The sequence below is a fragment of the Chionomys nivalis genome, chromosome 25 (assembly GCF_950005125.1).
Source record: "Chionomys nivalis chromosome 25, mChiNiv1.1, whole genome shotgun sequence".
Classification (NCBI taxonomy): Eukaryota; Metazoa; Chordata; class Mammalia; order Rodentia; family Cricetidae; genus Chionomys; species Chionomys nivalis.
The window spans coordinates 27,820,506-27,848,401 of record NC_080110.1 but is presented as its reverse complement, the minus strand read 5'-3'; the positions used below and the strand labels follow the sequence as shown (position 1 = coordinate 27,848,401).

At 38.5% G+C, this 27,896-nt stretch overlaps 3 protein-coding genes across 3 annotated transcripts; 2 read left to right on the top strand and 1 right to left on the bottom strand.

Moving 5' to 3' along the window:
* Positions 1-4,678: 4,678 nt before the first annotated feature.
* LOC130866197 (40S ribosomal protein S27-like) lies at positions 4,679-5,707 on the bottom strand. Its single transcript, XM_057757425.1, has 2 exons — positions 5,699-5,707; positions 4,679-5,090 (listed from the first exon to the last, which is right to left on the bottom strand). The coding sequence occupies exons 1-2, from the start codon at positions 5,705-5,707 to the stop codon at positions 4,827-4,829; spliced, it is 273 nt and encodes a 90-aa protein (XP_057613408.1). The 3' UTR covers positions 4,679-4,826.
* Positions 5,708-9,530: 3,823 nt separating this feature from the next.
* Positions 9,531-10,469, top strand: LOC130866380 (olfactory receptor 6C3-like). Its single transcript, XM_057757795.1, has one exon. The coding sequence runs from the start codon at positions 9,531-9,533 to the stop codon at positions 10,467-10,469; it is 939 nt and encodes a 312-aa protein (XP_057613778.1).
* Positions 10,470-19,452: 8,983 nt separating this feature from the next.
* On the top strand, positions 19,453-20,391 carry LOC130866382 (olfactory receptor 6C3-like). Its single transcript, XM_057757797.1, has one exon. The coding sequence runs from the start codon at positions 19,453-19,455 to the stop codon at positions 20,389-20,391; it is 939 nt and encodes a 312-aa protein (XP_057613780.1).
* Positions 20,392-27,896: the final 7,505 nt, after the last annotated feature.

Here is a 27,896-nt window from a genome sequence, read left to right as displayed (position 1 = left end):
ATATTGCCATTTTCCCAATCTTGTGTATGCTTACATTTTTAGGAGAGACTGTTTCATAGCTGAGCTACAGTATTCTGACTTTTACACTCTTTCTGCTCCATCTTCCACGGTGTTCCTGAGATACGAGAGCTGTGATGTGGATATATCCACTGGAGATGAGCTCTCTACAATCTCTTTTTTTAAATTAATTAATTATTTATTTTTATTCTCTTTTAATTAAAATTTCCACCTGCTCCCCGTTTCCCATTTCCCTCCCCCTCTTCCCACATATTGCTCCCTCCCCCCACTCCCCTCCCCCTATCCCCACTCGTCTTCTCCTCCCCCCACTCCATTTCCCCTCCCTCTCGATACTGAAGAGCAGTACAAATTCCCTGCTCTGCGGGAAGACCAAGGTCCTCCTACTTCTATCTAGGTCCAGGAAGGTGAGCATCCAAACAGTCTAAGCTCCCACAAAGCCAGTTCACGTATTAGGATAGAAACCTAGTGCCATTGTCCTTGGCTTCTCATCAGCTTTCATTGTCCGCCATGTTCAGAGAGTCCAGTTTCAACCCATGCTTATTCAGTCCCAGTCCAGCTGGCCTTGGAGAGCTCCCAATAGATCAGTTCCACTGTCACAGTGGGTGGGTGCACCCCTCGTGGTCCTGATTTCCTTGCTCATGTTCTCCCTCCTTCTGCTCCTCATTTGGACCTTAAGAGCTCAGTCCGTTGCTCCAAATTGGGTCTCTGTCTCTCTCTCAATCCATCGCCAGATGAAGGTTCTAAGGTGATATGCAAGATATTCATCAGTATGGGATAGGGTTATTTCAGGTTCCCTCTCCTCAGTTGCCCAAGGCACCAGCTGGGGACATCTCCCTGGACACCTGGGAGCCCCTCTAGAGTCAAGTCTCTTGCCAACCCTAAGATGGCTCCCATAGGATATATACTTCGCTGCTCCCGTATCCACCCTTCCTATATCCCAACCATCCCATTTCCCCAAGCTCCTCCCATCCTTCCCTTCTCACGTTTCTCACCCCATTTCCCCTTAGCCCCATGCACCTCACCCGCAAGTTCCCAGTTTTTGCCCGGCAATCTTGTCTACTTCCCCTATCCAGGCGAATGACTATACGTTTTTCTTTGGGTTCACTTTCTTATTTAGCTTCTCTAGGATCACAAATTATATGCTCAATGTCCTTTATTTATGGCTATCTCTTATCTTGCTTTGTGTCCTGTTGCAGTTTCCTGTGATGGCCTCCATCTGCTATAGAACAAAAAGAAGCAGACTCAACCAGGACAAGCAGAAGACAGGAAATAATCAAATTGAGAGCTGAAATCACCAAAATAGAAACAAAGAAAACAATCCAAAGACTCAATGAAACAAGGAACTGGTTCTTTGAGAAAATCAACAAGATAAACCCTTATCCAAACTAATCATAAGGCAGAGAGAGAGAACATCCAAATGAACGAAATCAGAAATAAAAAGGGAGACATAACAAAAGACACAGGAAATTTAGAGAATCATTAGATCATACTACAAAAACCCATAGTCCACAAAATTGGAAAATGTAAATGAAAATGGGCAATTTTTTAGATAGATACCATATACAAAAATTAAATCAAGACCAGGTGAGCAATTTAAATAGACCTATGAACTGCAAGAAATAGAAGCTGTCATCAAAACCTCCCAGCCAAAAAAAGCCCAGGGCCGGATGGTTTTAGTGCATAATTCTACCAGAACTTCCAAGAAGAGCGAATAGCTATACTCCTCATAGTGTTCCACATAATAGAAACAGAAGGAACATTGCCAGATTCTTTTTTTATGAGGCTACAGCCACCCTGATACCAAAACCACACAAAGACTCAACCAAGAAAGAGAATTACAAATCAATCTCACTAATGAACATAGATGCAAAAATAATCACTAAACTACAGGCAAACCGAATGCAAGAACACATTAAAAAATTATCCATTATGATCAAGTAGGTTTCATCCCAGAGATGCAGGGCTGGTTCTACATATGAAAATCTATCAATGTAATCCATCATATAAATAAACAGAAAGAAAAAAGAACCACACGATCATCTCATTAGAAGCTGAAAAGCAATTGATAAAACCAATACCCATTCATGATAAAGGTCTTGGAGAGATCAGGGATGTAAGGAACATATCTAAATATAATAAAAGCAATATATAGCAAGCCAACAGCCAATATCAAATTAAATGGAGAGAAACTCAAAGCGATTCCACTAAAATCAGAAACAAGACAAGGCTGTCCACTCTCTCCATATCTCTTCAACATAGTTCTTGAAGTTTTAGCAATAGCAATAAGACATCAAAAAGAGATCAAGGAGATTCAAATTTGAAAGGAAGAAGTCAAACTTTCATTATTTGCAGATGATAAGATAGTGTACATAAGTGACCCCAAAAACTCTACCAGAGAACTTCTACAGATGATAAATAAATACCTTTGGCGATGTGGCAGGATACAAGATCAACTGAATCAAAAATCAGTAGCCCTCCTATACACAAAGGATAAAGAAGCTGAGAGGAAAATCAGAGAAACATCACTTTTTATGATAGCCACAAATAACTTAAAATATCTTGGGGGTAATACTAACCAAAGAAGTGAAAGACCTATTTGACAAGAACTTTAAGTCTTTGAAGAAAGAAGTTGATGAAGATACCAGAAAACGAAAAGATCTCCCATGCTCTTGGCTAGGTAGGAACAACATAGTAAAAATGACAATCCTACCACAAACAATCTATAAATTCAGTGCAATCCCCATCAAAATCCCAACACAATTCTTCACAGACCTTGAAAGAACAATAATCAACTTTATACGGAAAAACAAAAAACCCAGGATAGCCAAAACAATCCTATACAATAAAGAAACTTCTGGAGGCATCACCATCTCTGACATCAAGCTTTATTACAGAGCTACAGTAATGAAAACAGCTTGGTATTGGCATAAAAACAGAGACATTGACCAATGGAATCGAATCAAAGACCCGGATAGTAATCCACACACCTATGAACACCTGATTTTTGACAAAGAAGCTAAAATTATACAATGAAAAAAGGAAGTATCTTCAACAACTGGTGTTGGCATAACATATAGAAAAATAAAAATAGATCCATATCTATTGCCATGCACAAAACTCAAGTCCAAATGGATTAGAGACCACAATATAAATCTGACCACACTAAACCTGATAGAAAAGTGGAAAGTAGTCTTCCTAAATATAACCCCAGTAACACAGATAATAAGGGCAACAATAAATAAATGGGACCTCCTTAAACTGAAAAGTTTCTGTAAAGCAAAGGACATAGTCAATAAGATAAAAAGGCAGCCTATTGAGTGGGATCTTCACCAAGCCCACATCAGAAAAAGGACTAATCTCCAAAATATATAAAGAACTGAAGAAATTAGACATTAAAAATCTAAATAACCCAATTAAAAAATGGGGTATGGAACTAAACAGAGCATTTTCAACAGAAGAATCTCAAATTCCAAAAGATACTTAAGCACATGTTCAACATCCTTAGCCTTCAAGGAAATGCAAATCAAAACAACTCTGAGATACCGTCTTACACCTGTCAGAATGTCTAAAATCAAAAACACTGATGATCGTTTATGCTGGAGAAGATGTAGAGTAAGTGAAACACTCATCCATTGTTGGTGGGAATGCAAACTTGTGCAACCAGTTTGGAAATCAGTGTGGCGGTTTCTCAGGAAATTGGGAGTCAACCTACCTCAGGATCCAGCAACACCACTCGGGCAAAATACCCAAAAGATGCTCAATCATACTACAAAAGCATTTGTTCAACTATGTTCATAGCAGCATTATTTGTAATAGCCAGAACCTGGAAACAACCTAGATAATCCTCAATGGAAGAATGGATGAAGAAAGTGTGGCAATCCACACATTAGAGTACTACTCAGTGATAAAAACCAATGACATCTTGAATTTTGCATGCAAATGGATAGAATTAGAAAACACTATCCTGGGGACTGGAGAGATGGCTCAGCGATTAAGAGCATTGGCTTTCCAGAGGTCCTAAGTTCAATTCCCAGCAACCATATGGTGGATCCCAACCATTTGCAATGAGATCTGGTGCCCTCTTCTGGCTTGTAGGCATACATGGAGGCAGAACACTGTATACATAATACATAAATAAAATATTAAAAAAAGATTTATTAAAAAAAGAGAAAACACTGTCTTGAGTGAGTGAGGTAACCCAGGCCCCAAAAGACGAATAAGGTATGTACTCACTCATAAGTCAATTCTAGCTTTAAACAAAGTACATTGTGCCTACAGTTCATGATCCTAGAGAGGTTAAGTAATAAGGTGAATCCAAAGAAAAACATATATACATCTACCTGGAAATTGGAAACAGGCAAGATCACCTGATAATGTTGGAAGCATGAGGATGGAAGGGTAGAAAAAGAAGAGGAGGGGAGAAGAGGAGGGTTGAGAACTTGAGGAAATGGGATAGTTGAGATGGAAGAAGGAAAATGAGAGCAAGGAAAGAGATATCTTGATTGAGGGGGCCATTATAGGGTTAGCAGAAACCTGACTCTAGAAAAATTCCCAGGAATCCACAAGGATGACCCCAACTAAGACCCTAAGCAATAGAGGACAGGGGGCCTGATCTTGATTTGCCCTGTAGTCAGACTGATGAATATCTTTTTTTTATAATTAAAACTTTATTGAAAAGCTGACACCAAAATAGGAGATCACTGTTGTATACTTTATAAAATCAAACACAGTCACTTTGTCTTGGTAGAGTCACTAAACTTGATGAGGCTTTCTGTGAAAAATGCAAACTCAGGAACTTGTATAGATGATTAGTGTTGCTTTCTTCTAAATGAACAGCCTTCTGTGAGCCTGGCTTTTCCTCCTCTGGGCTGGCACAACACTGTCGAACAACCTACACGAAGAACCACTGTCTGAGCATGGCTGAGAACTGTAGCAATCTTGTAGCAGCCTGGACATTTCACATCTATGAAGTAAGAATTTGGGCTCTGAACCAGCCGTTTCTTCTTATGTTTTTTCTTTTCGTCTTCCAAGGAAGGGTGTAAAAGAGACCCACATTGGAGCGCTGGACGGAGCTCCCAATTTCCAGTTGAAGAGTGGAAGGAATGAGAATATGAGCAAAAAAAAGTCAAGACCATGATGGGTTCACCCACTGAAACAGTTTACCTGAGCTAATGGGAGCTCACCAACTCCAGCCGGACTGGGAAGTAACAAGCATAGGACCAAACTAGTCCCTCTGAATGTTGTTGACTGTTGAATTGCTGGGGCAGACTGAGGGGCTACTGGTGTGGCACCAGGATTTATCACTGCTGCATTTACTGACTTCTTGGGATCCTATTCTCTTTGGAAGTATACCTTGCTCAACATAGATATAGTAGGGAGGGGCCTTGGACCTTCCCCAAAGCAATGTGCCTTTTACTCTCTGAGGGTTGGATGGGGGTGGGGTGGGAGGGTGTGTGGAGGGAATGGGAGGAGGGAGTGGGAACTTGGATTGGTATTTTTAAAAATCTAATAAATTAAAATAAATAAGTAAATAAAATAAAATAGGAGATCAGGTACTATTCTCTCCGCCCCCCAAGACCAACGCCCCTTACCTTTTCCCCCTAAATGGCAGGGCCCCTTTATAGTAATTCTTGTAACTCCCACAGCTGCCAAGCTCAAGGACCTCCCTCATTGGATTCACCTGTCTCATCTTAAGCCTTTTACTCTTCCAGCTCAAGATACCCCCTTGTATATGGTAACTCAAACAGGACCTTGCTCCCTTATGTTCCAGAGGACACTAAGATCAACCACTTTTTCTCCAGTTCCCAACCCACCTGCCTCCAATTCACCCTCAAAAACCTATTTCCCCTTCCCAGTGAGATCCATACATTCCTCTCTAATTCCTCTTTGGGTTTAAAGCCTGTCTGGGTTTGAAGACCAGGGCAATGCTTTACTTTACATGTTTTACTTTACAGCTAATATCCACATATAAGTGAGAACATATCATGTTTTCTTTTTGGTTCTAGGTTACCTCATGCAGGAATTTTTTTTTTTAAGTTCCATCCATTTGCCTGCAAATTTAAGATGCCATTGTTTTTAACAGTTGAGCAACACTCCATTGTGTAAATATACACATTTTCTTTACCCCATTCTTCAGTTGAGGGACATCTAGGTTGTTTTCAGGTCCTGGATATTACAAATATGCTATGAATATAGTTGAGCAAGTGTCCTTGTCATATGATTGTGCATCCTTTGGATATATGTCCAAGAGTGGTATAGCTAGGTTTTGAGGTAGTTTGATTCCCAGTTTTCTGAGAAACTGCCATATTGATTTCTAAAGTGACTGTACAAGTTTGTACTCTTACCAGCAGTGGAGGAGTGTTCCCCTTGCTCCACATCCTCTCTAGCATAACAGAAAGTACAGATTCACCTGCCTCAGCCTTCCAAGTGCTGAGATTAAAGGCATGCAACACCACCACCTGGTCCCAACCTTAATATTAACCAACCATCAAATTAATAAATTATTGTACAAGTCTCCTTGGGTATCTCATGTAATTGATATAAAAGGATGGATTTTTTTTTTCTAGAGAACTTGACAAAAATAACATCCATTTCTCAGTGTTAATTGAAAGAAAACAGGATAGGAAAGTTATAGAACATTTTGTACAGTAAACTCTCACAATGTCTGCATTTGTAGAATATGTAAAATACAATAAAATACAAAAATAGAATACAATAACTGAGCCTGTGATTGTGTTTATGTGATACATAGAAACAATTTGATTTGTTATGGTATATCTTCTTTTGACTAATAAAAAGGTTTGAAGGAAATGCAAGGGTAAGGAGAAGATAGGTCCCCATACACTGCTGTGACTCTAGATCTCATATTGTGGAAAAATAAAAATCAAGGAAAATATATAATCCTAACTTTTGGAGATATTAAAGTAATTTTTATTTTAGTTCTCTATTCTCCTCTGCACTGGCAGAATTTACTAATTAGTAAACTATCACTAAGTGTGTCAATGAGGAGCCCATTGTAGGACAGGTTAGCCCTGAGTTTAATCCCAAGTGAATAGAGAAAGAATCATCTCCTGAGCATAGACTGAGTCCATGCACTTATTAGGAAAATTACTTGACCAAAGGGAAGCCAGGTCAAATGTTATCAGTTTTCTAGGTCTCACTATAGTGTTTGGTTTTCAAGAAAGAGGAGTCACGACATCACCACACACATCTTGAGCTTCTGTGTGCATCCTTCTGTTTTTTAGCTGAGTATATCAGGAATTTATACTCTGGACAGAGAAGGTAAGGCTGTATTTATGTTTGTGCAGATTTCAAACACTGAGGCTGTTAGCAATTTCACAAGCAATTCAGTGTGAAGTTTTTAATGTGACAGGATTCAGTGTAAAATTTGGTCAAGAGCGACCTGAATGAGAAAAACTTTTGGAGAATATTATTAATATGTCTAATTTTGTGTTTTAAGTGGCAGAAATTAAGTCATGTCTGTACACTGTAGGGTTTTATATCTAACTGGTATTATCATATACACCAAACTGTATTTCACATTTGTGAAGAAATGAATTTTTATCTATCATTGGAAGATTTACTATAGTGGAAAAATGCAAGGATCCCCGAATTATCACTTAAGTACATTTATTACTATTAACATTGAATTTATTTATATTTTAAAATATCATGCAAACCATATAACAGTTATTTGTCCATTTTGATGACATAATGATGAAAAATATATGTCTATTCCTAAAGAGAAAAATCACAGAGACTCAGAAAACAAGACAGAAAAAGGTGGACAGTGCCCATTATCAGCTTTGTTACTTATCCCTTGCTGACTCCCTGCCTAGAAAGTAGCCCATCACACTGTGATAACCACACATGCTACGCTGTCTGTTAGCTCTCAGGAGAGAGCAGGACTGATAGGAGATTACAGTGCAGAGTTTGATGAAGTAAATCCTACAGATATTATTTTTATTTATTCTGTTGATTCTTTGAGAAGGGAGGCACTATTATGCTTTCCTTTTTGTCCTCAAGAAAGTTTAAAGATAAGATCACAAAGTGAACTTAGTAAAACGAAGATGTTGGAATGCTGTAAGTGACTCAGAATTCACAGAAAGTTATTGACCTCTCGCTCTGCTTAAATTATTCTTCCTTGCTATTGTTTTAATACCCACAAATTAGGACTTCCTTGTTTTTATAATAATAGAAAATCCATTCTCATTTCTTATTGAGGCCCAAAAATGTGTGCCTATTATCATCTTGTCTGAAGGTCAGAGAGTTTCAGCTCACTCAAAGTTTTTGATACCAAATATGGTTAAACATTCTGACCTAAGGTGTGGTTTCTTGTGTTTTGGGCATTAAGACGTCCCACACAGACCTATCCACTCCACCCTGCACACTTCTGCTCCTTTTTTGGAAATAGGTGGTTTGACCTAGGGAGTGACTACCTTCAGGACACTTGGTCTAGGTTAGTTCACTGCCTAAACAACAGAATGCCTTTCTCGTGGATTAATGGCTTGATGGCTCTAAATATTGAAGGAAGTAACTATTCTAATTGTCCTTTGTACCATGTTAAAGCAGTCTTTTGTCTTCTTCAACCTGTCATATTGGGATATAAAAGTGTGTGGAAAATTAAAGGCAGGCAAATTTCGGTATTCATTGGAACTCCCTCCTGGCGCTATTCTATATTTTCTGTTTTATTATTTTAACTTGCGATTTCGTTCTCTTTATTTATTTTTCTAACACACATTCCACTACCCTGGTAAGTGGTATTTTTGTCAAAGCTGGTCTCTGACAATTTCAGTGTTCACAAACACATTTGTTTTTCTGGTCATTTTAAAATAACACATATTAAGTTTGAAAATAACCATGAGAGCATTTAGGTTTAGAAAATATGATTAGGGGGGCTGGAGAGATGGCTCAGCAGTTAAGAGCATTGCCTGCTCTTCCAAAGGTTCTGAGTTCAATTCCCAGCAACCACATGGTGGCTCACAACCATCTGTAATGAGGTCTGGTGCCCTCTTCTGGCCTGCGGCCATACATGTAGACAGAATATTGTATACATAATAAATAAATAAATATTTTTTTAAAAAAAGAAAATATGATTAGATGCTCAGTTTCTACCAATAAATTATAGAAGTTTGGAAAATAATATTATGGTTGAAATTAAAAGTTATGTATTCTGTTATGAAAGCATATGATGTATAACCAGAAAGCAATGTTTTATATTGGAAACGAAGACAATATTAAAATATTGTTGCAGAAATCTATAGCTCAAAAGTACTCTACACATATAGAAATTATGACTGTATGTAAAGGTTTTGTGTATAATTGTTGAAGGAAGCTTTATAACCCATTTAAAAATGTTTTCTTTCAACAAGATGTTTTCATTGTTTAATAGGAATGAAAAGATATTGTTTCATTTTACTGGATATAGTAATATTAATATTTAAACTTTAATTCTTCAACATTAAATTTGCACTTTGATTTTTATCAATAGATTCTATGAACAATAAATCATTATGAGAAACCACTCTATGATTACAGAGTTTGTGCTCTTGGGCATTTCAGACACACCAGAGCTTCAGGCTGTAATTTTTTTCTTTTTATTCATTGCTTATATATTAAGTGTCTGTGGAAACCTAACCATCATCACCCTCACCTTGTTTGACTCTCAGTTAAAGACGCCTATGTATTTCTTTCTCCGGAATTTCTCCTTCTTAGAAATTATATTTACCAGTGTTTCCATTCCTAGATTTTTGGAATCAATAGTTACTCAAGTCAAGACAATCTCTTACAACAACTGTTTTGCTCAGTTATTTTTCTTCATCTCCATGGGAGTGTCTGAGTTCTTTCTTCTAACCGCTATGTCCTATGATCGCTATGTTGCCATCTGCAAGCCACTGCATTACACCGTCATCATGAGTCAGAAAGTCTGTGCCCTTCTTGTCCTCACCTCGTGGCTGGGAGGGTTTCTGACCATCTTCCCACTGCTCATGTTATTCCTCAAGTTAGATTTTTGTGCTTCGAATGTCATTGACCATTTCTGCTGTGACTACTTCCCCATTTTACAACTGTCATGCTCAGATACGTGGTTTTTAGAAACAATTGGTTTTTATTTTGCTTTTATCACTTTGTTGTTCACATTGGTCCTAGTGATCTCGTCGTACATCTGCATCATCAGCACCATCCTGAGGTTCCCATCCGCCAGCCAGAGGAAAAAGGCTTTCTCCACCTGCTCCTCTCACATGGTTGTCGTCTCCATCTCCTATGGAAGCTGCATCTTCATGTACGTCAAACCTTCTGCCAACGAACGAGCATCGCTGACCAAAGGGGTGGCTGTTCTCAACACTTCAATTGCTCCCATGTTGAACCCTTTTATTTATACATTGAGAAATCAACAAGTCAAACAAGCATTCAAGGATTTGATTAATAAAGTAATGTTTCATAGAAACAAATGAAAGCCGTTGTTAACACGAATATCATTGTACCTTTTTTTATTGAAAAAAAAATTTCCGCCTCCTCCCAGCCTCCCATTTCCCTCCCCCTCCTCCCACTCCTCTCTCCCTCACCCCACTCCTCTCCCCCCTCCCTCTCCAGTCTGAAGAGCAGTCAGGGTTCCCTGCCCTGTGGAAAGTCCAAGGTCCTCCCCGCTCCATCCAGGTCTAGGAAGGTGAGCATCCAGACTGGCTAGGCTCCCACAAAGTCAGAACATGAAGTAGGAACAAAACCCAGTGCCATTGTCCTTGGCTTCTCATCAGCCGTCATTGTCCGCCATGTTCAGAGAGTCTGGTTTTATCCCATGCTTTTTCAGTCCCAGTCCAGCTGGCCTTGGTGAGCTCCCAATAGATCAGTCCCTCTGTCTCAGTGGGTGCACACCTCGCGGTCTTGACTTCCTTGCTCATGTTCTCCCTCCTTCTGCTCCTCATTGGGACCTTGGGAGCTCATTCCGGTGCTCCAATGTGGGTCTCTGTCTCTATCTCCATCCATCGCCAGATGAAGGTTCTATGGTGATATGCAAGATATTCATCAGTATGGCTATAGGATAGGGCCATTTCAGGTTCCCCATCCTCAGCTGCCCAAAGAACTAACTGGGGACATCGCCCTGGTGAAAATTTACAGTATGAGCTAATTGATTTCATCTTTTTAAGTAAGTATTTTGTGTGTTTGGGTGTTTTGCCTGTCTGTATACCTGTGTACCTATTGCAAGCCTGGTACCCACAGAGACCAGAGAAGGGCATTGGGTCCCTTGGAAGTAGAGTTACAGATGGTTGTGAGCTACCATGTGGGTTCTGGGAATTGCACCAAGTGTACTCAGAAAGGACAGCAATAACTTTTAACCTATGAGCCATCTCTTCATTCCCTCAACCTTCTTTTTAATTTTAAAGTTACTATGTCCTGTTTTCTATTAAACCTGTGTGGGTATTGTCCAACATTTCATCTGCATTGAAACATTCCGCCCTGGAGGATGTGGGATTACTGTAAAATGTTATGGAACATTTGATAGTCATCATTATTGTGGAATAAGAACCTGTTTTTTGTTGCTGTCTCTGTCAACAAAAATATGATACTAGTGGTAAAATGCATTCACACTTTTCATTATTTACTTGTTTTCTTCTCTATTTCATTGGGAACAGTTTTCAATCTTCCCTTTCTAACCTTGATACAAATGTTATTGTGTTTTATGTTCATTTTGATTGTACATTCTATTATGGCTATTCCTTTCTGTGTGTCCATTTGGGATGGTGAGCATATTTGGGAGTTTGCACATGTGTGTGTGTGAATGTGCGTGCCTGCGTGTATGATGGTCAGAGGACAGTGCTGGGTGTCCCCTTCTCACTCTTGCCTTGTTCCTTTGAGGCAGAATATTTCATTAACCTGAAGCTCAGCTAGGTTTGCCATCAACAGGTCCCAGTGATCCAGTTGTTGATGTGCCCTTCAGTTCTTGGGTTGCAGACATTGAGGGGATTATGCTCAGATTTTATGTGTTTACTTATAGCCAACGTCTTCACCTCCTGATTGTGCATCAAACACTCTTAACCAATGAGCCATCTCTCCATGCCCATTTCACTGCAAATTTGCAGTGCCTAGGATATTTGCCTGTACCTGTAGAATAATACTTCCTAATATTTTTAACTGAAGTAGTACTATATCACTTCTCCTTCCCTTTCTTCCCCACAGATACTCCTAGACACACCCTCTCAAACCACTCCAATGACCCCTCTTAAGTTTCTTAAGAAACTGTCTGACCTTCAGACAAGTGTGTTCAAGGCTGGTCTGTTTGCATTGGACCATCAATATGGAGTTTCCCTGAGAGATTCTAATTATCCTTCTCCCATCAGTCAGTGGTAAGCTGTCTAGATCATGGTACTTTCCCTCTATTTTTCTATTACTTCCTGTCCCATCTTTCTTAATGGACCCTTACTAGGTTACTGTATTCTGGGGAAAAGAGAATAGTCAGACTCTTCAGGGCCCATTGTCTCTAATGTGACATTGATTCTTGGAGATTTCAGACAGCCTTATGGCCTTCCAGTGAAAGTAAGTGCTTGTGGCACTCAGGGGATCTATTTGGATTTTTATTCCAGGACCAAAATAAGGACAGTGCAGTGTGTCCCCAAACTCACCCTGTCATTATTTTCCAAGTCCAGAATGCATAATTGGGGTAGAAATACTTAAAGATTGAAGGAATCACCACATTCTGTTCCATGACCAGTAGAGTGAGTGTTATTAAGATCAGAATGTTTAAATGGAAGCCACTGTAGCTTGCTACCCCTCGGGAAAACAATGAAGAGACAACATGACTTTCCTTTCTGCTCTTTAGGCTGACCAAGACTAAGCCTGGAGTTCCCAGGGCCTTGTAAAGATGACATTGCTGGATGGGACCCTCTCTCTTAACTCCCTAGGATCCTAAAGATCCTGTTTTTCTTTCACAGTGTACCCATTGTACATCCTTTCCAGACAGAGTCCTCTTCTTTCTCCCCTTTAGATGCCCAAGATCCCATTTGTTCTTAACAGGACTTCATATTGACCACAGGGCTGTTTAGGGATTCTTTTTCCCTCTCTCCAGGCCTCACTGGATCCATGCGTCTTTCCCCAGACTGCATATATAGGAGGAGGGCCTGCTTGTTTGTCCTGGCCACCTGGCTAGTTTAGTCCCAAAATAACCACACAGAAATTGTATTCATTAAATCATTGCTTGTCTCAGCTCTAGCTTCTTCTTCTTTTTTTTTTTTTTTTTTTTTTTTTGATTTTTCGAGACAGGGTTTCTCCGCAGCTTTTGGTTCCTGTCCTGGAACTAGCTCTTGTAGACCAGGCTGGCCTCGAACTCACAGAGATCCGCCTGTCTTTGTCTCCCGAGTGCTGGGATTAAAGGCATGCGCCACCACCACCCGGCCTCAGCTCTAGCTTCTTATTGGCTAACTCTTACATATTAATTTAACCCATTTCTATTAATCTGTATATCACCACGAGCTCGTGGCCTACCAGCAAAGTCTCAGCATGTCTACCTCCAGTGGCAGATCCATGGCTTCTCTAACTCTGCCCTTCTTTCTCCTAGCATTCACTTCTGTCTTCCCCACCTACCTAAATTCTGCCCTGTCAACAGGCCAAGGCATTTTCTTTATTCATTAACCAACAAAAGAAACACATAGACAGAAACACCTCCCACACTATGCATGCATATTAATTTCTTTCTCTGTTGCTGTTGCAAATCACATAACCAAAAGTAGCTTAGCTCTGGAGGGTAAAGAGTATATTATGACTGGGAGACATGAAAGCAGGCAGGCGTCATGGTCTAAGCAGTTAGCTGAGAACTCACATATTCTACCATGTGAACGAAGGAGAGTACAAACTGGAAGTAGAGAAAAGCCATATACTCTCAAAGTTGCCATATACTCTCAAATGCATCCTCCAGGAAGGCTTCACTTCCGAAACCTTCCAGACAGTGCTACCAACTAGAGACCCAGTTTTTAAATACCCAACCATTTGGACATTAGCACACCATGCTAACCATGCTTTCAGGTAGAATCCTCACCTTTTTCTCTCTCATCCACCCAAGATCCCACCCAAATTTTTTAGGATTCCACCTTACCCACAGTGCCAGGTTGGCCCTTCCTTTTTCTCCTACCTAGGCCACTGAGACCTAGCCTGTCTTTTAGTGATCCTGCAAAGACTGGTAGGACCCTCTCTTTTCTCCTCCCTAGGCTGCAAAAGATTTTGTCTTTCCCAGATCTTGTGCTGATCATGCTATACTGCTGAATAGAGTCCTCTCTTTTCTTTTCCCTAGGCTGTGCAGAGCCCATTTTCCTTCACCAGGACTCCATACTTGTTAATACTGTTGATTCTCTAGGCAGTGCCCAGCTCTCATGGTTGGCTCCTAGAAAGAGGCCAGACATGGCTTCACTCTTATCTCTAGACATCTTTGACTGAAGATATTTTCTATGCACCTAGTCCATATAGCTTACCCCAGTGGGAGAACTGCTTCCCACAGATATTTCCCCAAGGGATAAACTGAAGATATTCAGCTCACCACCCTACCTTGGAACTATCTGTAGATGTACAAGTGGGTGATAAGAGGCTTACTTCACTCTGTCCCTCTCCCTTGGGATTCACCCAAACTGCCCAGACCACTATATACCCTCTGGACTCTCTCTAGTTGCCCATGTGGCTCTGAATAGACCAGCTCTCTTCAGCTTATTTTCCTATGGACTTTATAAAAGATCCCAAGTCTGTAACTTCATCTTTGGGGGTACAACTGAGTAGGCTTAAAATCTTATCAAAAGACACAAACATTAACTTAACTCCAGATGCCCAGACCCCATAGCAAAAATGGAAATAATATGAAAATTCAAGAAAATAGGTTCCCATCAAGGATCATTAGTTCCATAGTCTTTCCTGGGATCTCACACTGTCCACACTACCAGGTAGACCCTGTAGAAGTCCTGGTATTCACAGATAAATACTAGGGGAACCAGGAATGCTAAACATTTATCTGTGTGTGAACATGTGTGTCCCTCCATCTATATGTGTTTCTTGTAGTTTTTTATTTTTAGCTTTTTGTTCTATTTGTTTGTTTTGCCATATTCTGGTTTGTTTGTTTTTTATCTTATCTTATTGTTATTTATTTTTTTAGATGTGTGCTTGTGTGCTAATGAAAAAAAAAAGAAAGGGGGTGGATTAGGGTTAGTGAGGAAGTGAGAAGATCTGAGAGAAGTTGGGGAAGGGGAAACCATAATCAGAATATTTGTATGAAAAATATCTATTTTCAATAAAAATATAATAAAATAGGAAGTTAAACTAGTGTTTATTGTACTAGAAGGTGCTATGTAGTTTTCTTGGGAAAAGTCATAAAATATGTTTTAAAAAGCTGTAAACCATGTAAACTACAATAATGATCAGTGTTGCAAGATATAATCATAGATGCAATAGTGGCATGGATGGTAGAGGGGTAAACAAGCACTTTCTTATTGAACTTATGGGTCATGCCACAGAATTAAATGTATGCTTCATAAAGTATATCTAACTAAGAACCCATTGATGCTGTTCTGCTAAATGGATATTAGTATTAAACTGTCTTATACATTTGTATCTCTCTACCACCAAATGAGAACTGCTCTCAACTTCATCAGATTAGTTTCTTAGTGGTTAATTCATGAACTCAGACCTTGGTCAGGAAAGACTAGACTGAAAAGATGTCTTTTTGGCAAGATAGAACCTCTGCATTTTGGAACTTACAGCATCTGAGTTGGCCTGCACTTTATCTGTACAGAACTGGTGTTCTTTTTCTCTTTAAACTATGCTTTTGTATTTATTTCTGCCCCATGATTCCTTTTTGTTGTAGCTCCGTTTAAGCTCTATCATTAATAACTAAGTAGTTGGTGCTTGTGCTGGAGTTTCTAAATGAAGAGAGGATAGGAACATATGATGTCTGCCAAGAAATTTGCAGGTAACGAGTGGTACCAGCCCAAGAGAAAGTCTGTATGGGATCCAGACAGTGATGCTGTAGTGACGGAATTCTAAAATCTTTAGGTCTTACATCATGCCACCACATGATATTGACACTGAGATATTAATTACAAATGTTTGTTCTTTTGGGCTTAGTCTTGTTTTCTATGCTCATTCTTCCATTTTACTTATTCATATACAATGTATATGTGTGTACCTCGATGTGAAATATTCCCTATCTGAAAGAGAATATTAACTTTGTGCTGTTGTGTGTTAGTTATAGGTAATAAGTAGCGGCTAAGATTGTTTAAAAGTTTGAAACATTGGTGAAATGAACAAATCTCTGGTACATTCACCAAAATTCACCAATGAAAGCAGTTATCTGCATATCACTATGTCTACTGAAGAATTTGAGTGTGTAGATAAGAGTGTTAAGAAGTATAGCTCTAAGATCAGTGTTACAGTTGAGTGCTACCAAACTTTAAAGATGAAATTTTACAGGATGTGATGTGAACTCCTTTTCCATAAAAATGGAGTAGTGAGGCTATTGAAACCCAGAAGAAGAATGTGTACTTACTTAATTTATTCTTCAACAGTTTAATATATCTATATATTTTAGTCATATTCTTCTTATCAACCTTTCTTATCCCTCTCACTCTTTCAACAAACTTCATCTTCTCAAGATTAGCTCCTCTACTTTCACAATTCTTTTTACAGCCTATTGATTTTAATTAGGGACACTCCTACACCATGGATGAAGGGTTATTTACTAGGATATGGGCAGCATGCTAAGGGCTACACCATTGAAGAAAATCACCCCCTATCCTCCAGTAGCCACTATCAGCCCGTGGTTCCTCAGGAACAGCTAGGCCTCCCAAGCAAGATCTTGTGCTTGTCTTGAGTTATCAGCCGCAACTGTTGTGAGCTCATGAATGCATTTTTGCAAACTAAAGTACAATACTATTTTTAAAAGTATTTAAGTAATTTGAAGTCATTCATGCTATTCTATTTTGGCAGAGTTACTAATGCATAAAATGTGAATCTAACTTTAATCTCAACGAACAATAAATCATATAAAAGTCTTCTTGGCATCCAAAGCAATTGTTACAGAAGGATGAATTTTATTTTTAGGTAATTTGCCAAGGAAAGACATCCATTTCTGAGTGTTAACTGAAAAAAAAAAAACAAGATAGGAAAGGAAAACAGTAGAACATTTTATGCAGTAGAATCTCACAATGTCTGTATTTATAGAATATGTAAATTGCAATAAAATATAAACAAAATACAATACAATAACTGAGTATGTGATTGTGTTTGTGTGATACATAGAAACAATTTGATTTGTTATAATTTGTCTTCTTTTGACTAATCAGAAGATTTGAAGGAAATGCAAGGAAAAAGTCAAGATAGGTCTCCATACCTTGCTGTGGTTCTGGATGTCATATTGTGGAGCACATATGAATCCTGATATTAAAAAATAAAAAAACAAAGATAAGATACAATCCTAACTTTTGAAGATACTAAAATAATGTTTTCTTTTAGTACTCTATTCTGCTCTGCATGGGAAGAACTTACTAATTAGTAAAATATTAGTAAGAGTTTCAAAAAAAGAACTCATGTCGGACAGGTTAGTCCTGAGTTTAACTAATCCCAAATGAATAGAGGAAGAATTATCTCCTGAGCATAGCCCGAGTCCATGCCCTTATTAAGAAAATTGCTTGACCAAAGGGAAGCCAGGCTAAGTGTTATCGATTGATTGGTACACTTTTTCTAGGTCTCTCTATAGTGTTTGGTTTTCAAGAAAGAGGAGTCACAACATTACCACGTATCTTGAGCTTCTGTGTGCATTCTTCTGTTCTTTAGCTGAGTATATCAGGGATTTATACTCTGACCAGAAAAGGTAAGGCTGTATTTATGCTTGTGCAGATTTCAATCTTTATCTTATCAGGAGACTTTCAACACGCTCTACTTTCTACTGTCTTAAAACAGTATCAGTTTCTCCATGTTCTTAAAGAGTTGCATGGATGACGGTATTATGTTTTGGACATGAATCACAGCATACTTAGTTTCTGTGAAATGATAAAAGTAATTGAAGATAGTTTTATTTTTATTTCTCAGTGAGACTTTAGCAATATCACAAGAAATTCAACATATACTTCTTTTACATGGCAGTTTTCTGTGTATTACACAGAGGCAATAATTACCTGAATGACAAAAACATCTTCTGATGAATAATATTAATATGCTTAATTTTCTCTTTAAATGGCAGACATTAAGTCATGGCTGACCACTGTAAGGTTTTATATTTGACTGATATTACTTTCAACACCAAACAGTATGTTTCACATTTGTGAGCAAATGCATTTTCATCTTTCATCCAAAGATTTACTATACTGGAAAAACCAAGGACACCAAATTATTAAATATATTTATTACTATTGCATTTTATTATATTTTAACTATGATGTAAACCATATAATAGTTGCTCCTCAGTTTTGATGGTATAGTGATGAAATAAATATATATATATTCCTAAAGAAAAAAACCACAGAGACTCAGAAGACAAGACAAAAAAAGGCGGACAGTGCGCATTTTCAGCTTTAATGCTTATCGCTTGTTGACTCCCTGCGTAGAAAGCAGCCCATCACACTGTGATAACCACACACACTGTGCTGTCTGTTAGCTCTCAGGAGAGAATAGGAGATTACAGTGTGGAGGATGAGGTTTGATGAAGTAAATCCTACAGATATTTTTATTTATTCTGTTGATTCTTTGAGAAGGGAGGCACTATTACGCTTTAAGATAAAAGAGCTTTTGTATTAGCTCCTCTTTTTCCTCAGGCAAGTTTAAAGATAAGAAACACATTTATTAAGGTTGAAAATAACCCTGACAATTTGAGTTTAGTAAAAATTATTGATCATTCATTTTCTACAAACAAACTATAGAGGTTTGAAGTAATATTAGAATTGAAATCAAATGTTATACACTCATTCCTGAAAGCATACAATATGTGAAACCAGAAAACAGTGTTTTGTATTAAAAATGAAGATACTACTAAATATAGCTACACAAATCTACAGTGGTACACTACACACACAGAAATGACTGAATGTAAAGTCTTTGCATATAATGGTTGAAGAAAGATTTATGCACCTATCTATACGTTTTCTTTTAACAAGATATTTTTTGTTTAATAGGAATGGGTAGATATTGCTTCATTTACTTGACTATAGTAATATCAATATTTAAGCTTTAATTCTCTTACATTAAATTTATGCGCCGGGCGGTAGTGGCGCACGCCTTTAATCCCAGCACTTGGGAGGCAGAGGCAGGCGAATCTCTGGGAGTTCGAGACCAGCCTGGTCTACAAGAGCTAGTTCCGGGATGGGCACCAAAGCTACAGAGAAACCCTGTCTCGAAAAACAAAAAACAAAAAACCCCAAACAAATAAATTTATGCTTCAATTTTTTAACCAATAGATTTTGTGGACAATAAATCAGCATGAGAAACAACTCTATGATTACGGAATTTGTGCTCTTGGGAATATCAGATACACCAGAACTGCAGGTTGTAATTTTTTTCTTTTTATTCATCGCTTACATATTAAGTGTGTGTGGAAACCTATCCATCATCACCCTCACTTTGCTTGACTCTCGCTTGAAGACTCCTATGTATTTCTTCCTCCAGAACTTCTCATTCTTAGAAATTATGTTCACCAGTGTCTCTGTCCCTAGATTTCTGAGGTCAATAATTACGAAAGTTAAGAGCATTTCCTACAACAACTGTTTTGCTCAGTTATTTTTCTTCATCTCCATGGGAGTGTCTGAGTTCTTTCTTCTAACTGCTATGTCTTATGATCGCTATGTCGCCATCTGCAAGCCACTGCATTACACTGTCATCATGAGTCAGAAAGTCTGTGCCCTTCTTGTCCTCTCCTCATGGTTGGTAGGATTTCTGATGATCTTCCCATTAATCATGCTATTCCTCCAGTTAGATTTCTGTACTTCCAATGTCATTGATCACTTTTGCTGTGACTACTTCCCCATTTTACAACTCTCCTGCTCAGATACAAGGCTCTTAGAGGCACTTGGTCTTTATGTTGCCTCCATTACTCTGCTGTTCACATTGGTCCTAGTGATCTTGTCGTACATCTGCATCATCAGCACCATCCTGAGGTTCCCATCCGCCAGCCAGAGGAAAAAGGCTTTCTCCACCTGCTCCTCTCACATGATTGTCATCTCCATCTCGTATGGAAGCTGCATCTTCATGTACATCAAACCTTCTGCCAACGAACGGGCATCGCTGACCAAAGGGGTGGCTGTTCTCAACACTTCAATTGCTCCCATGTTGAACCCTTTTATTTATACATTGAGAAATCAACAAGTCAAACAAGCATTCAAGGATTTGATTAATAAAGTCATGTTTCATAGAAACAAATGAAGACATTTGTTAACATGAATAACATTGTACCTTTTCAAAATAGGAGGGATGAAACTTTACAGTATGAGCTAATTGGTTTCATCTTTTTAACTATGTATGGGTGTTTTGCTTGTCTGTATACCTGTGTACCTGTTGCAAGCCTGGTACCATAGAGACCAGATGATGACACTGGTTTCCCTAGAAGTAGAGTTACAGATGATTGTAAGCTACCATGTGGTTCTGAGAATTGCACCAGTGTACTCTGAAAGAACCCCAAGCCCTTTTTACTGTTGACCCATATCTCCATTCCCTCAACCTTCTCTTTAATTTTAAAGTTACTATGTCCTGTTTTCCATTAAACCTGTGTGGGTATTGTCCAACATTTCATCTGCCTTGGAACATTGAACCCTGGAGGAGGGGGAATCGCTGTAAAATATTATGGAACATTTGATAGTCATCATTATTGTGGAATAAGAACCTGTGTTTTGCTGCTGTCTCTGTCAACAAAAGAGGACGCTAATGGTAAAGTGCATTTACACTTGGTGCTATTTCCTCCTCATTATATTCTTCTTAATTTCATTGGGTGAAGTTTCTTGATCTTCCTTTTCTTACCTTGATATAAATATGTATTATGTCTATATTCTTTTAGATTGTATATATATACTCTCTCACGGGTATTCCTTTTTGTGTATGTATTTGGGGTGGTGTGCATATGTAGGAGTTTGTGTACATATGTGTGAATGTGCATGCCTGTGTATATGGATTCCAGAAGACAGTATTGAGTGATAGACAGTAAGAGTGTCTATCACTCTTGCCTTTTCCTTTGAGGCAGGATCTCTCACTGAACCTGGAGTTCAGCTAGGCTGACCACAGACAAGCCACAGGGACCCACTTGCTTCTTTTCCCTTCAGTTCCTGGGACACAGGCATGCATGGGGCTGTGCTAAGATTTTCAACTGGACTTTGGGAGCTCAGTCCAGTGCTCCAATGTGGGTTTCTGTCTCTATCTCCTTCCGTGACTGGACCAAGATTCTATGGTTATACTCAAGAGAGTCATTAGCCTGACTATGGGACAAGGCCAATTCAGGCACCTTCTCCCCCACTGTCCAGGGTCCTAGCTGGGGTCATCCCTGTGGACTCCTGGGAACCCCTCCAGATCCAAGCCTCTTGCCAACCTCAAAATGCCTCTCTAATTAAGATATCTCCTTCCCTACTCTCATATTTGTCCTTCCTCCATCTCAGTCATCCCACTTCCCCAAGCTCTCCCCAACCCTCCCTTTCTCCCTTCTCTCCCCCTCTTCCCTTCCCCACCCCACCACCACCTCCATGCTCCCAACTTTTGTCTGGCGATCTTGTCTGCTTCCAATTTCCAGGAGGATCTATACATGTTTATCTTTGGGTTCACCTTATTACTTAACTTCTCTAGGATCATGAACTATAGGCTCAGTGTCCTCGGTTATGGCTAGAATCCACTAATGAGTGAGTACATACCATATTCATATTTTTGGGTCGGGGTTATTTCATTCAGGATAGTGTTTTCTATTTCCATCCATTTGCATGCAAAATTCAAAATGTCTTTTTTTTTCCCGCTGAGTAGTACTCTAATGTGTAATTGTGCCACACTTTCTTTATCCAATCTTCAGTTGAGGGGCATCTAGGTTGTTTCCAGGTTCTGGCTATTAAAAATAATGCTGCTATGAATGTAATTGTATTTTTCTCTGCTCCACTCCCTTTTCCCCCTCCCTTCTTTCCCTTCTCATGGTTCTAATGCTCCAAGTTTACTCAGAACATCTTGTCTTTTTCTACTTCTCATGTAGATTAGATCCATGTATGTCTCTCTTATGATCCTCTTTGTTGTCTAGGTTCTCTGGGATTGTGAATTATAGGCTTTTTTGTGTTATGTCTAAAAGCCATTTATGAGTGATTAAATATGGTGTTTGTCTTTTTGGGTCTGGGTTACCTCACTCAATATGATGTTTTCTAGATCCATCCATTTGCCCATAAATTTCAAAATGCCATTATCTTTTTTTGACTGTGTAGTACTCCATTGTGTAAGTGTACCACATTTTCCTTACCCATTCTTCTATTGAGGGGCATTTAGGCTGTTTCCAGGTTCTGACTATGACAAACAATGCTACTGTGAACATAGTTGAGCACATTTCCTTGTAGTATGACTGAGCATCTTTGGGTATAAAAAAGTTGTGTCTTGAGGTAGGTTGTTTCCTAATTTTCTTAGAAATTGCCATACTGAAATCTAAAACGGCTGTACCAGTTTGCCCTCCCAACAGCAATGGAGGAGTGTTCCCTTTACCTCACATCCTCTCTAGCATAACTTGTCATCAGTGTTTTTTATGTTGGCCATTCTTACAGGTGTAAGATGGAATCTCAGAGTTGTTTTGATTTGCATTTCTCTGATGGCTAAGGATGTTGAACATTTCCTTAAGTGTCTTTCAGCCATTTTAGTTTTCTCTGTTGAGAGTTCTCTGTTTAGTTCTGGACCCCATGCATTTATTGGACTATTCGTTCTTTTGATGATCAATTTTTTGATTTGTTTGTAAATTTTTGAGATCAGTCTGTTATAAGAAAGACTCCTTGTAGGTTTCCTGGCTGCTCAGCAGCTCAGACCCGAATTAATCACACAGAAACCATATCATTTGCAATACTGTTTGGCCAATAGCTTAAGCATATTTCTGCCTACTTCATATCTTACACTAACTCATCTCTATTAATCTGTGTATCACCACAAGTTCGTGGTCTGTCTCCGTCAGCAGCTCCATGGCTTCTCCATGACTACCACTCTTTTCTCCCAGCATTCATTTTAGCTTTCCCTGCCTAGCTCTGTTCTATGCTATCAGGCCAAGCCAGTTTCTTTGTTCATTAACCAGTAAAAGCAACACATAGACAGAAGGACCTCCCACACCATCAGTCTTCTGTCTGATGTGGAGTTGGGTAAAGATCTTTTCCCATTTAGTAGGGTACATTTTGAATTGTGGACTGTGTCCTTTGCTTTACAGAAGCTTCTCAGTTTCAGAGGTCCCATTTATTAATTGTTTCTCTCAGTGTCTGTGCTACTGGGGTTATATTTAGGAAGTGGTCTCCTGTGCCAATGTGTTCAAGTGTACTTCCCACGTTTTCTATGAGGTTCAGTGTTTGGTTTTATGTTGAGGTCTTTGATTCATTTTTTGGACTTGAGTTTTGTGCATGGTAATAGATATAAAACTATTTTCACTCTTCTACTTGTTTATATTCAGTTATACCAGTGTCATTTGTTGAATATGTTTTGTTTTTTCATTTTATATTTTTGTTTCTTTGTTTCTTTGTCAAGTGTTCATAGGTGTGTGGATTAATATCTGGGCCTCTGATTTAGTTCCATTGGTTTTCCTGTCTGTTTTTATGCCAATCCCAGGCTGTTTTCAGTACTGTAGCTCTGTAATTGAGTTTGAAATCAGGCATTGTGATGCCTCTAGAAGTTTCTTTATTGTACATGATTGTTTTGGCTATCTTGGGTTTTTGTTTTTTCCATATGAAGTTGAGTACTGTTCTTTTGAGGTCTGTGAAGAATTTTGCTGGGATTTTGCTGGGTATAGCATTGAATCTGTAGATTGCTTTTGGTAAGATAGCCATTTTTACTGTGTTTATTCTGCCTACCTAAGAGCACAGGTGATCTTCCCATTTTCTGGTGTTTTTTAATTTTGTTCTCCAGAGATTTAAAGTTTTTGTCACACAGGTCTTCCATTTGTTTGGTAAGTGTCACTCCAAGATTTTTTATGTTATTTGTGGTTATGGTGAAGGGTGATGTTTCTCTGATTTCTTTCTCAGCCCCTTTGTCATGTGTGTATAAGAGGGCTACTGATTTTTTTGAGTTAATCTTGTATTCATTGCAAGCACTCTTAACCACTGAATCATCTCTTCTTGCTTAGTCTACTGCAATTTCATTACAGTAAATTAGTTCCTGCAGCTGGTGGCAGAGAAGATATCATGCATTAAGCTTCTTATGCTACAGATAATGAATGTAAAAATATGCCAAATAATTTAAAAATGTTTCTGTCTGATAATCTTCCTTTTTTAAGCTGTGCTTTTCCAACTCTTCAGCCAAATTAGTACATATACTGTCTATAAAATGATAAATTCAAGACCCCAAATCATTTCAGTGAGATGCGGAATGTTTTTATAAATGCTAATTTCTCTGATTAGATCATAGTCATAGGTGATATTGTCACTATTCCAGCCATTCTCTATGTTATAGAATTGTATAAATATTGGTAGTTATATATATATATCTTTGTATCAATATAGAAGATTGTGGGTAATTCTGATTTCACCTTGATTCATTAGCTAATTTTTTCATGTTTTAGTATTTAGTACATGTTTATGATAAAATATATCTACCCCTAGTTTCTCCCTTGCAACTCATCCACTGTCAAACTCATGTTTCTTTTTTTTCAAGACAGAGTTCTCTGTGTAGCCTTGAAGCCTGTCTTGGAACTCTCCCTGTAGACCAGACTGACCTCAAACCTGCCTCTGCCTCTCAAGTAATGAGATTAAAGTTGTGTGTCACCACTGCCTGGCTCCAATCTCATGCTCTTGTTTCTCTTTGTTCATAAGTCATTTCATGCTGCCCATATGTCCATGGATGTGAGTCACCTTCTGGATCATGGGGGAACCTACCATTGGACAAAACTGAACCTCCCTCTTTCACTAACTGTACACTGTCAATAGCTCCCCAATAAGGGGTAGAGGAGATCATCTCCCTTCTTTGTGCTGGCATTTTAATTAGCTTGATCTTGAATAGGTCATGTGCAGGTAAGCACAGTAGCTGTGACATCATGAGTGTAGTAGACATGTCATGTCCAGAAGATGGTATACATAGCAATTCTCTCTATCTTCTTGTTCTTTTGTTCTTTCTACCTCTTCTTTCTGGTATTTCCTGTGTCTTGGTGGAGGGCGAGTAAAATAGATGCCCCATTTTGGGCTGTGCATCAAGTCACTCTGCACACTTTGATGAGTGATGCATCCCTCCACTGACTGCTGTTCACTTACAAAATTATCTCTCTTGCTTAAGACTGAGAGGAGCCAGGGTTTCTCAGCATGAACATAACTGTTTAGAAGGTATTTGACAGCATAGTATTCTAAAATAACTCAGACTTAGGGACCACCACTCACGGGCTTTGAGCAGGATTACAGCCCAAAAATGTGGAATTCTGTCCTGTGGTGTAGGCCAAATCTGGTCAGAAAGTGGTTACTAATTCCAAACAGTTTGCCCCATTGCGCGATGGACACATCTTGTCCAGCAGGGCAGTATCACAGAATGCAGTGTCCAGTGCTGGGTAAGGTCATTGATGTCTTTGTCCCTCACATACAGGCTTTCATTACATATTTTCATCATACATTTTCAGCATGATGAAAGATTGTAGCAAGGAGAAAGTATCCTGCATGGTTTGAGAGTAATTTCCTTATTTCTTGTTCAATGTGTGTGGTGTCTTAAGAACTGGAATTTCAGCCACGTTTAGTATGTTGGATAACCAAGGGAAATTGTAATATCATTTTCAGTTTTGGAGACCTTGGGACCCACCTTTGCCAATAAATCACAATGAGATATCTGATTCTGGTACTGGAATTTTTATTTAACAACCAATGTCTTTTGGAGTGACATTGTCCATCTATGTAGTGCAATTTTGTTTTAGTTCTTATTTAGGTTAACAGCTCAATTTTAGTCAAACTAAGTAGATTATATCCAACTACATTTTGAAGTGTTGTATTAAAATTATATTACATAGTATATTTTGTTTTAGTACATAAAACTAATTTTGTACTGATTAAAAGGTAGAAATTCTTCTTTCTGTATTCATGTTTATTTTGTATGCAGATTATATAGAACTATTTTTAATAGAGTACACTTATTTGTAGGTGGTCTTAGATTATATTTGACATTTGTTAGCTATATGACTTAATGCACAATATACAATTTCTCTGAACAATAATGCTTCATTTATAAACAATAATAAAAATTTTAAGGCCATAGGAGAATGAAGCTAAAAATTCATAATCCTATTCTCAAAAAAGAAAAAAAATATAATGGTAAAATGGTTCATAATGACATTCTGCTATACTCATAGACTAGTGCTAACTTTTTCATTTCTCATCAGAGAAGCTTCCTCCTATAGTATATGGGAGCAAACACAGAGAGTAAGAGACCTTGAAGCATTCATTCCCTACATGGGATGGCCCCCATCAAATTCTTCTCCTCAGAGTACAGGCAACCATGGGAAGAGAAGGCAGAAAGAATGTAAGAACCAGAGGGTGTAGAAGACACCAAAAAAGGGCCCTCTAAATCAACATGACCAAAACTCCTATGAACTCAGAGACTGAAGCTCCACACACAGGGCCTTCACAGGTCTGAACCAGGTCTTCTGATTATGTTTCATGGCTTCCACGTTAGTGTGTTTTTATGGGATTTCTGAGTGTATGAGTGAGTGGGCTTCTGGTTCCTTCTCTTGGACCTATTTTATTCTGTTTGTTTGTCTTGTCCAACTTCAATGTGATATTTTTATCCTATTATATTAAAGAAAGAAAGAATGAATGAAAACCTAGCTACTATGGTAAAGGTTAACCATTGAACTGTCCCTTATACCCATGTTAACCACTGAACTGCCCCCATACCTGTGTTAACTACTGTAATGTACCCATACCTGGGTTGACCACTGAACTGTCCCCTATGCCCACGTTAACCTCTGAACTGACCCCTATACCCATGTTAACCACCAAACTGACCCCTATACCCATGTTAACCACCGAACTGTCTTATTCCCACATTAACCACCAAACTGTCCCCACACCCAAGCTAATCATGGAACTGTACCCTATACCTGCTGGAGAGGGAAAATCAGTTTTCTCCAATAGTGACTAGGTATATTAACCAATCTAGTACTGGCCTCATATAAAGGAGTAGTTGACCAACTTATAATGAACCCCACTTTTTTTGTGTGTGGTTTTATTTGGTTATGGTTTGTTTTTTTTCAGGGGGGAATGGGTGGTGTATATGGTTTTGTTGACTTTTTTGTGTTTCTAATTCATTCTTTTTTATTTTTTATTGAAAATTTCCACCTCCTCCCTTCCTCTCACGTCCCTCCCCTCCCCTTTCATTGACTTTTTTTTTCTGTTGATATAGTGGATTTTTGTTTTTGAGAAACAACTTAAAATTTGGGTGGGTGGAGGGAGGAGAGAATCTGGAAGAACTTGGGAGAAGGAAAGAATGTAATCAAAACATATTTAATCTTACAATTATTTTTAATAATAAAAATACAGTGATCAGAACAAATAGTACCTTTGATAAATTACAACCACTGTGAATATCCTTCCTCAAATTAATTAATTAATTAATTAGTTAGTTCTGTTTGAAAGTAAAACAACAGAATTGCTACAGCTATTTTGAAGCCTGAATGCAACATACTTACAAAGAATTTTTTTTTAAAATAATTTCATTTAATTTTCAAAAACTCTCTAGTAATTATAATTCAATTTTCAACA

Coding starts and splice junctions, on each gene's coding strand:
- LOC130866380 (XM_057757795.1), top strand. CDS start 9,531: ATGAGAAACCACTCTATGATTACAGAGTTTGTGCTCTTGGGCATTTCA.
- LOC130866382 (XM_057757797.1), top strand. CDS start 19,453: ATGAGAAACAACTCTATGATTACGGAATTTGTGCTCTTGGGAATATCA.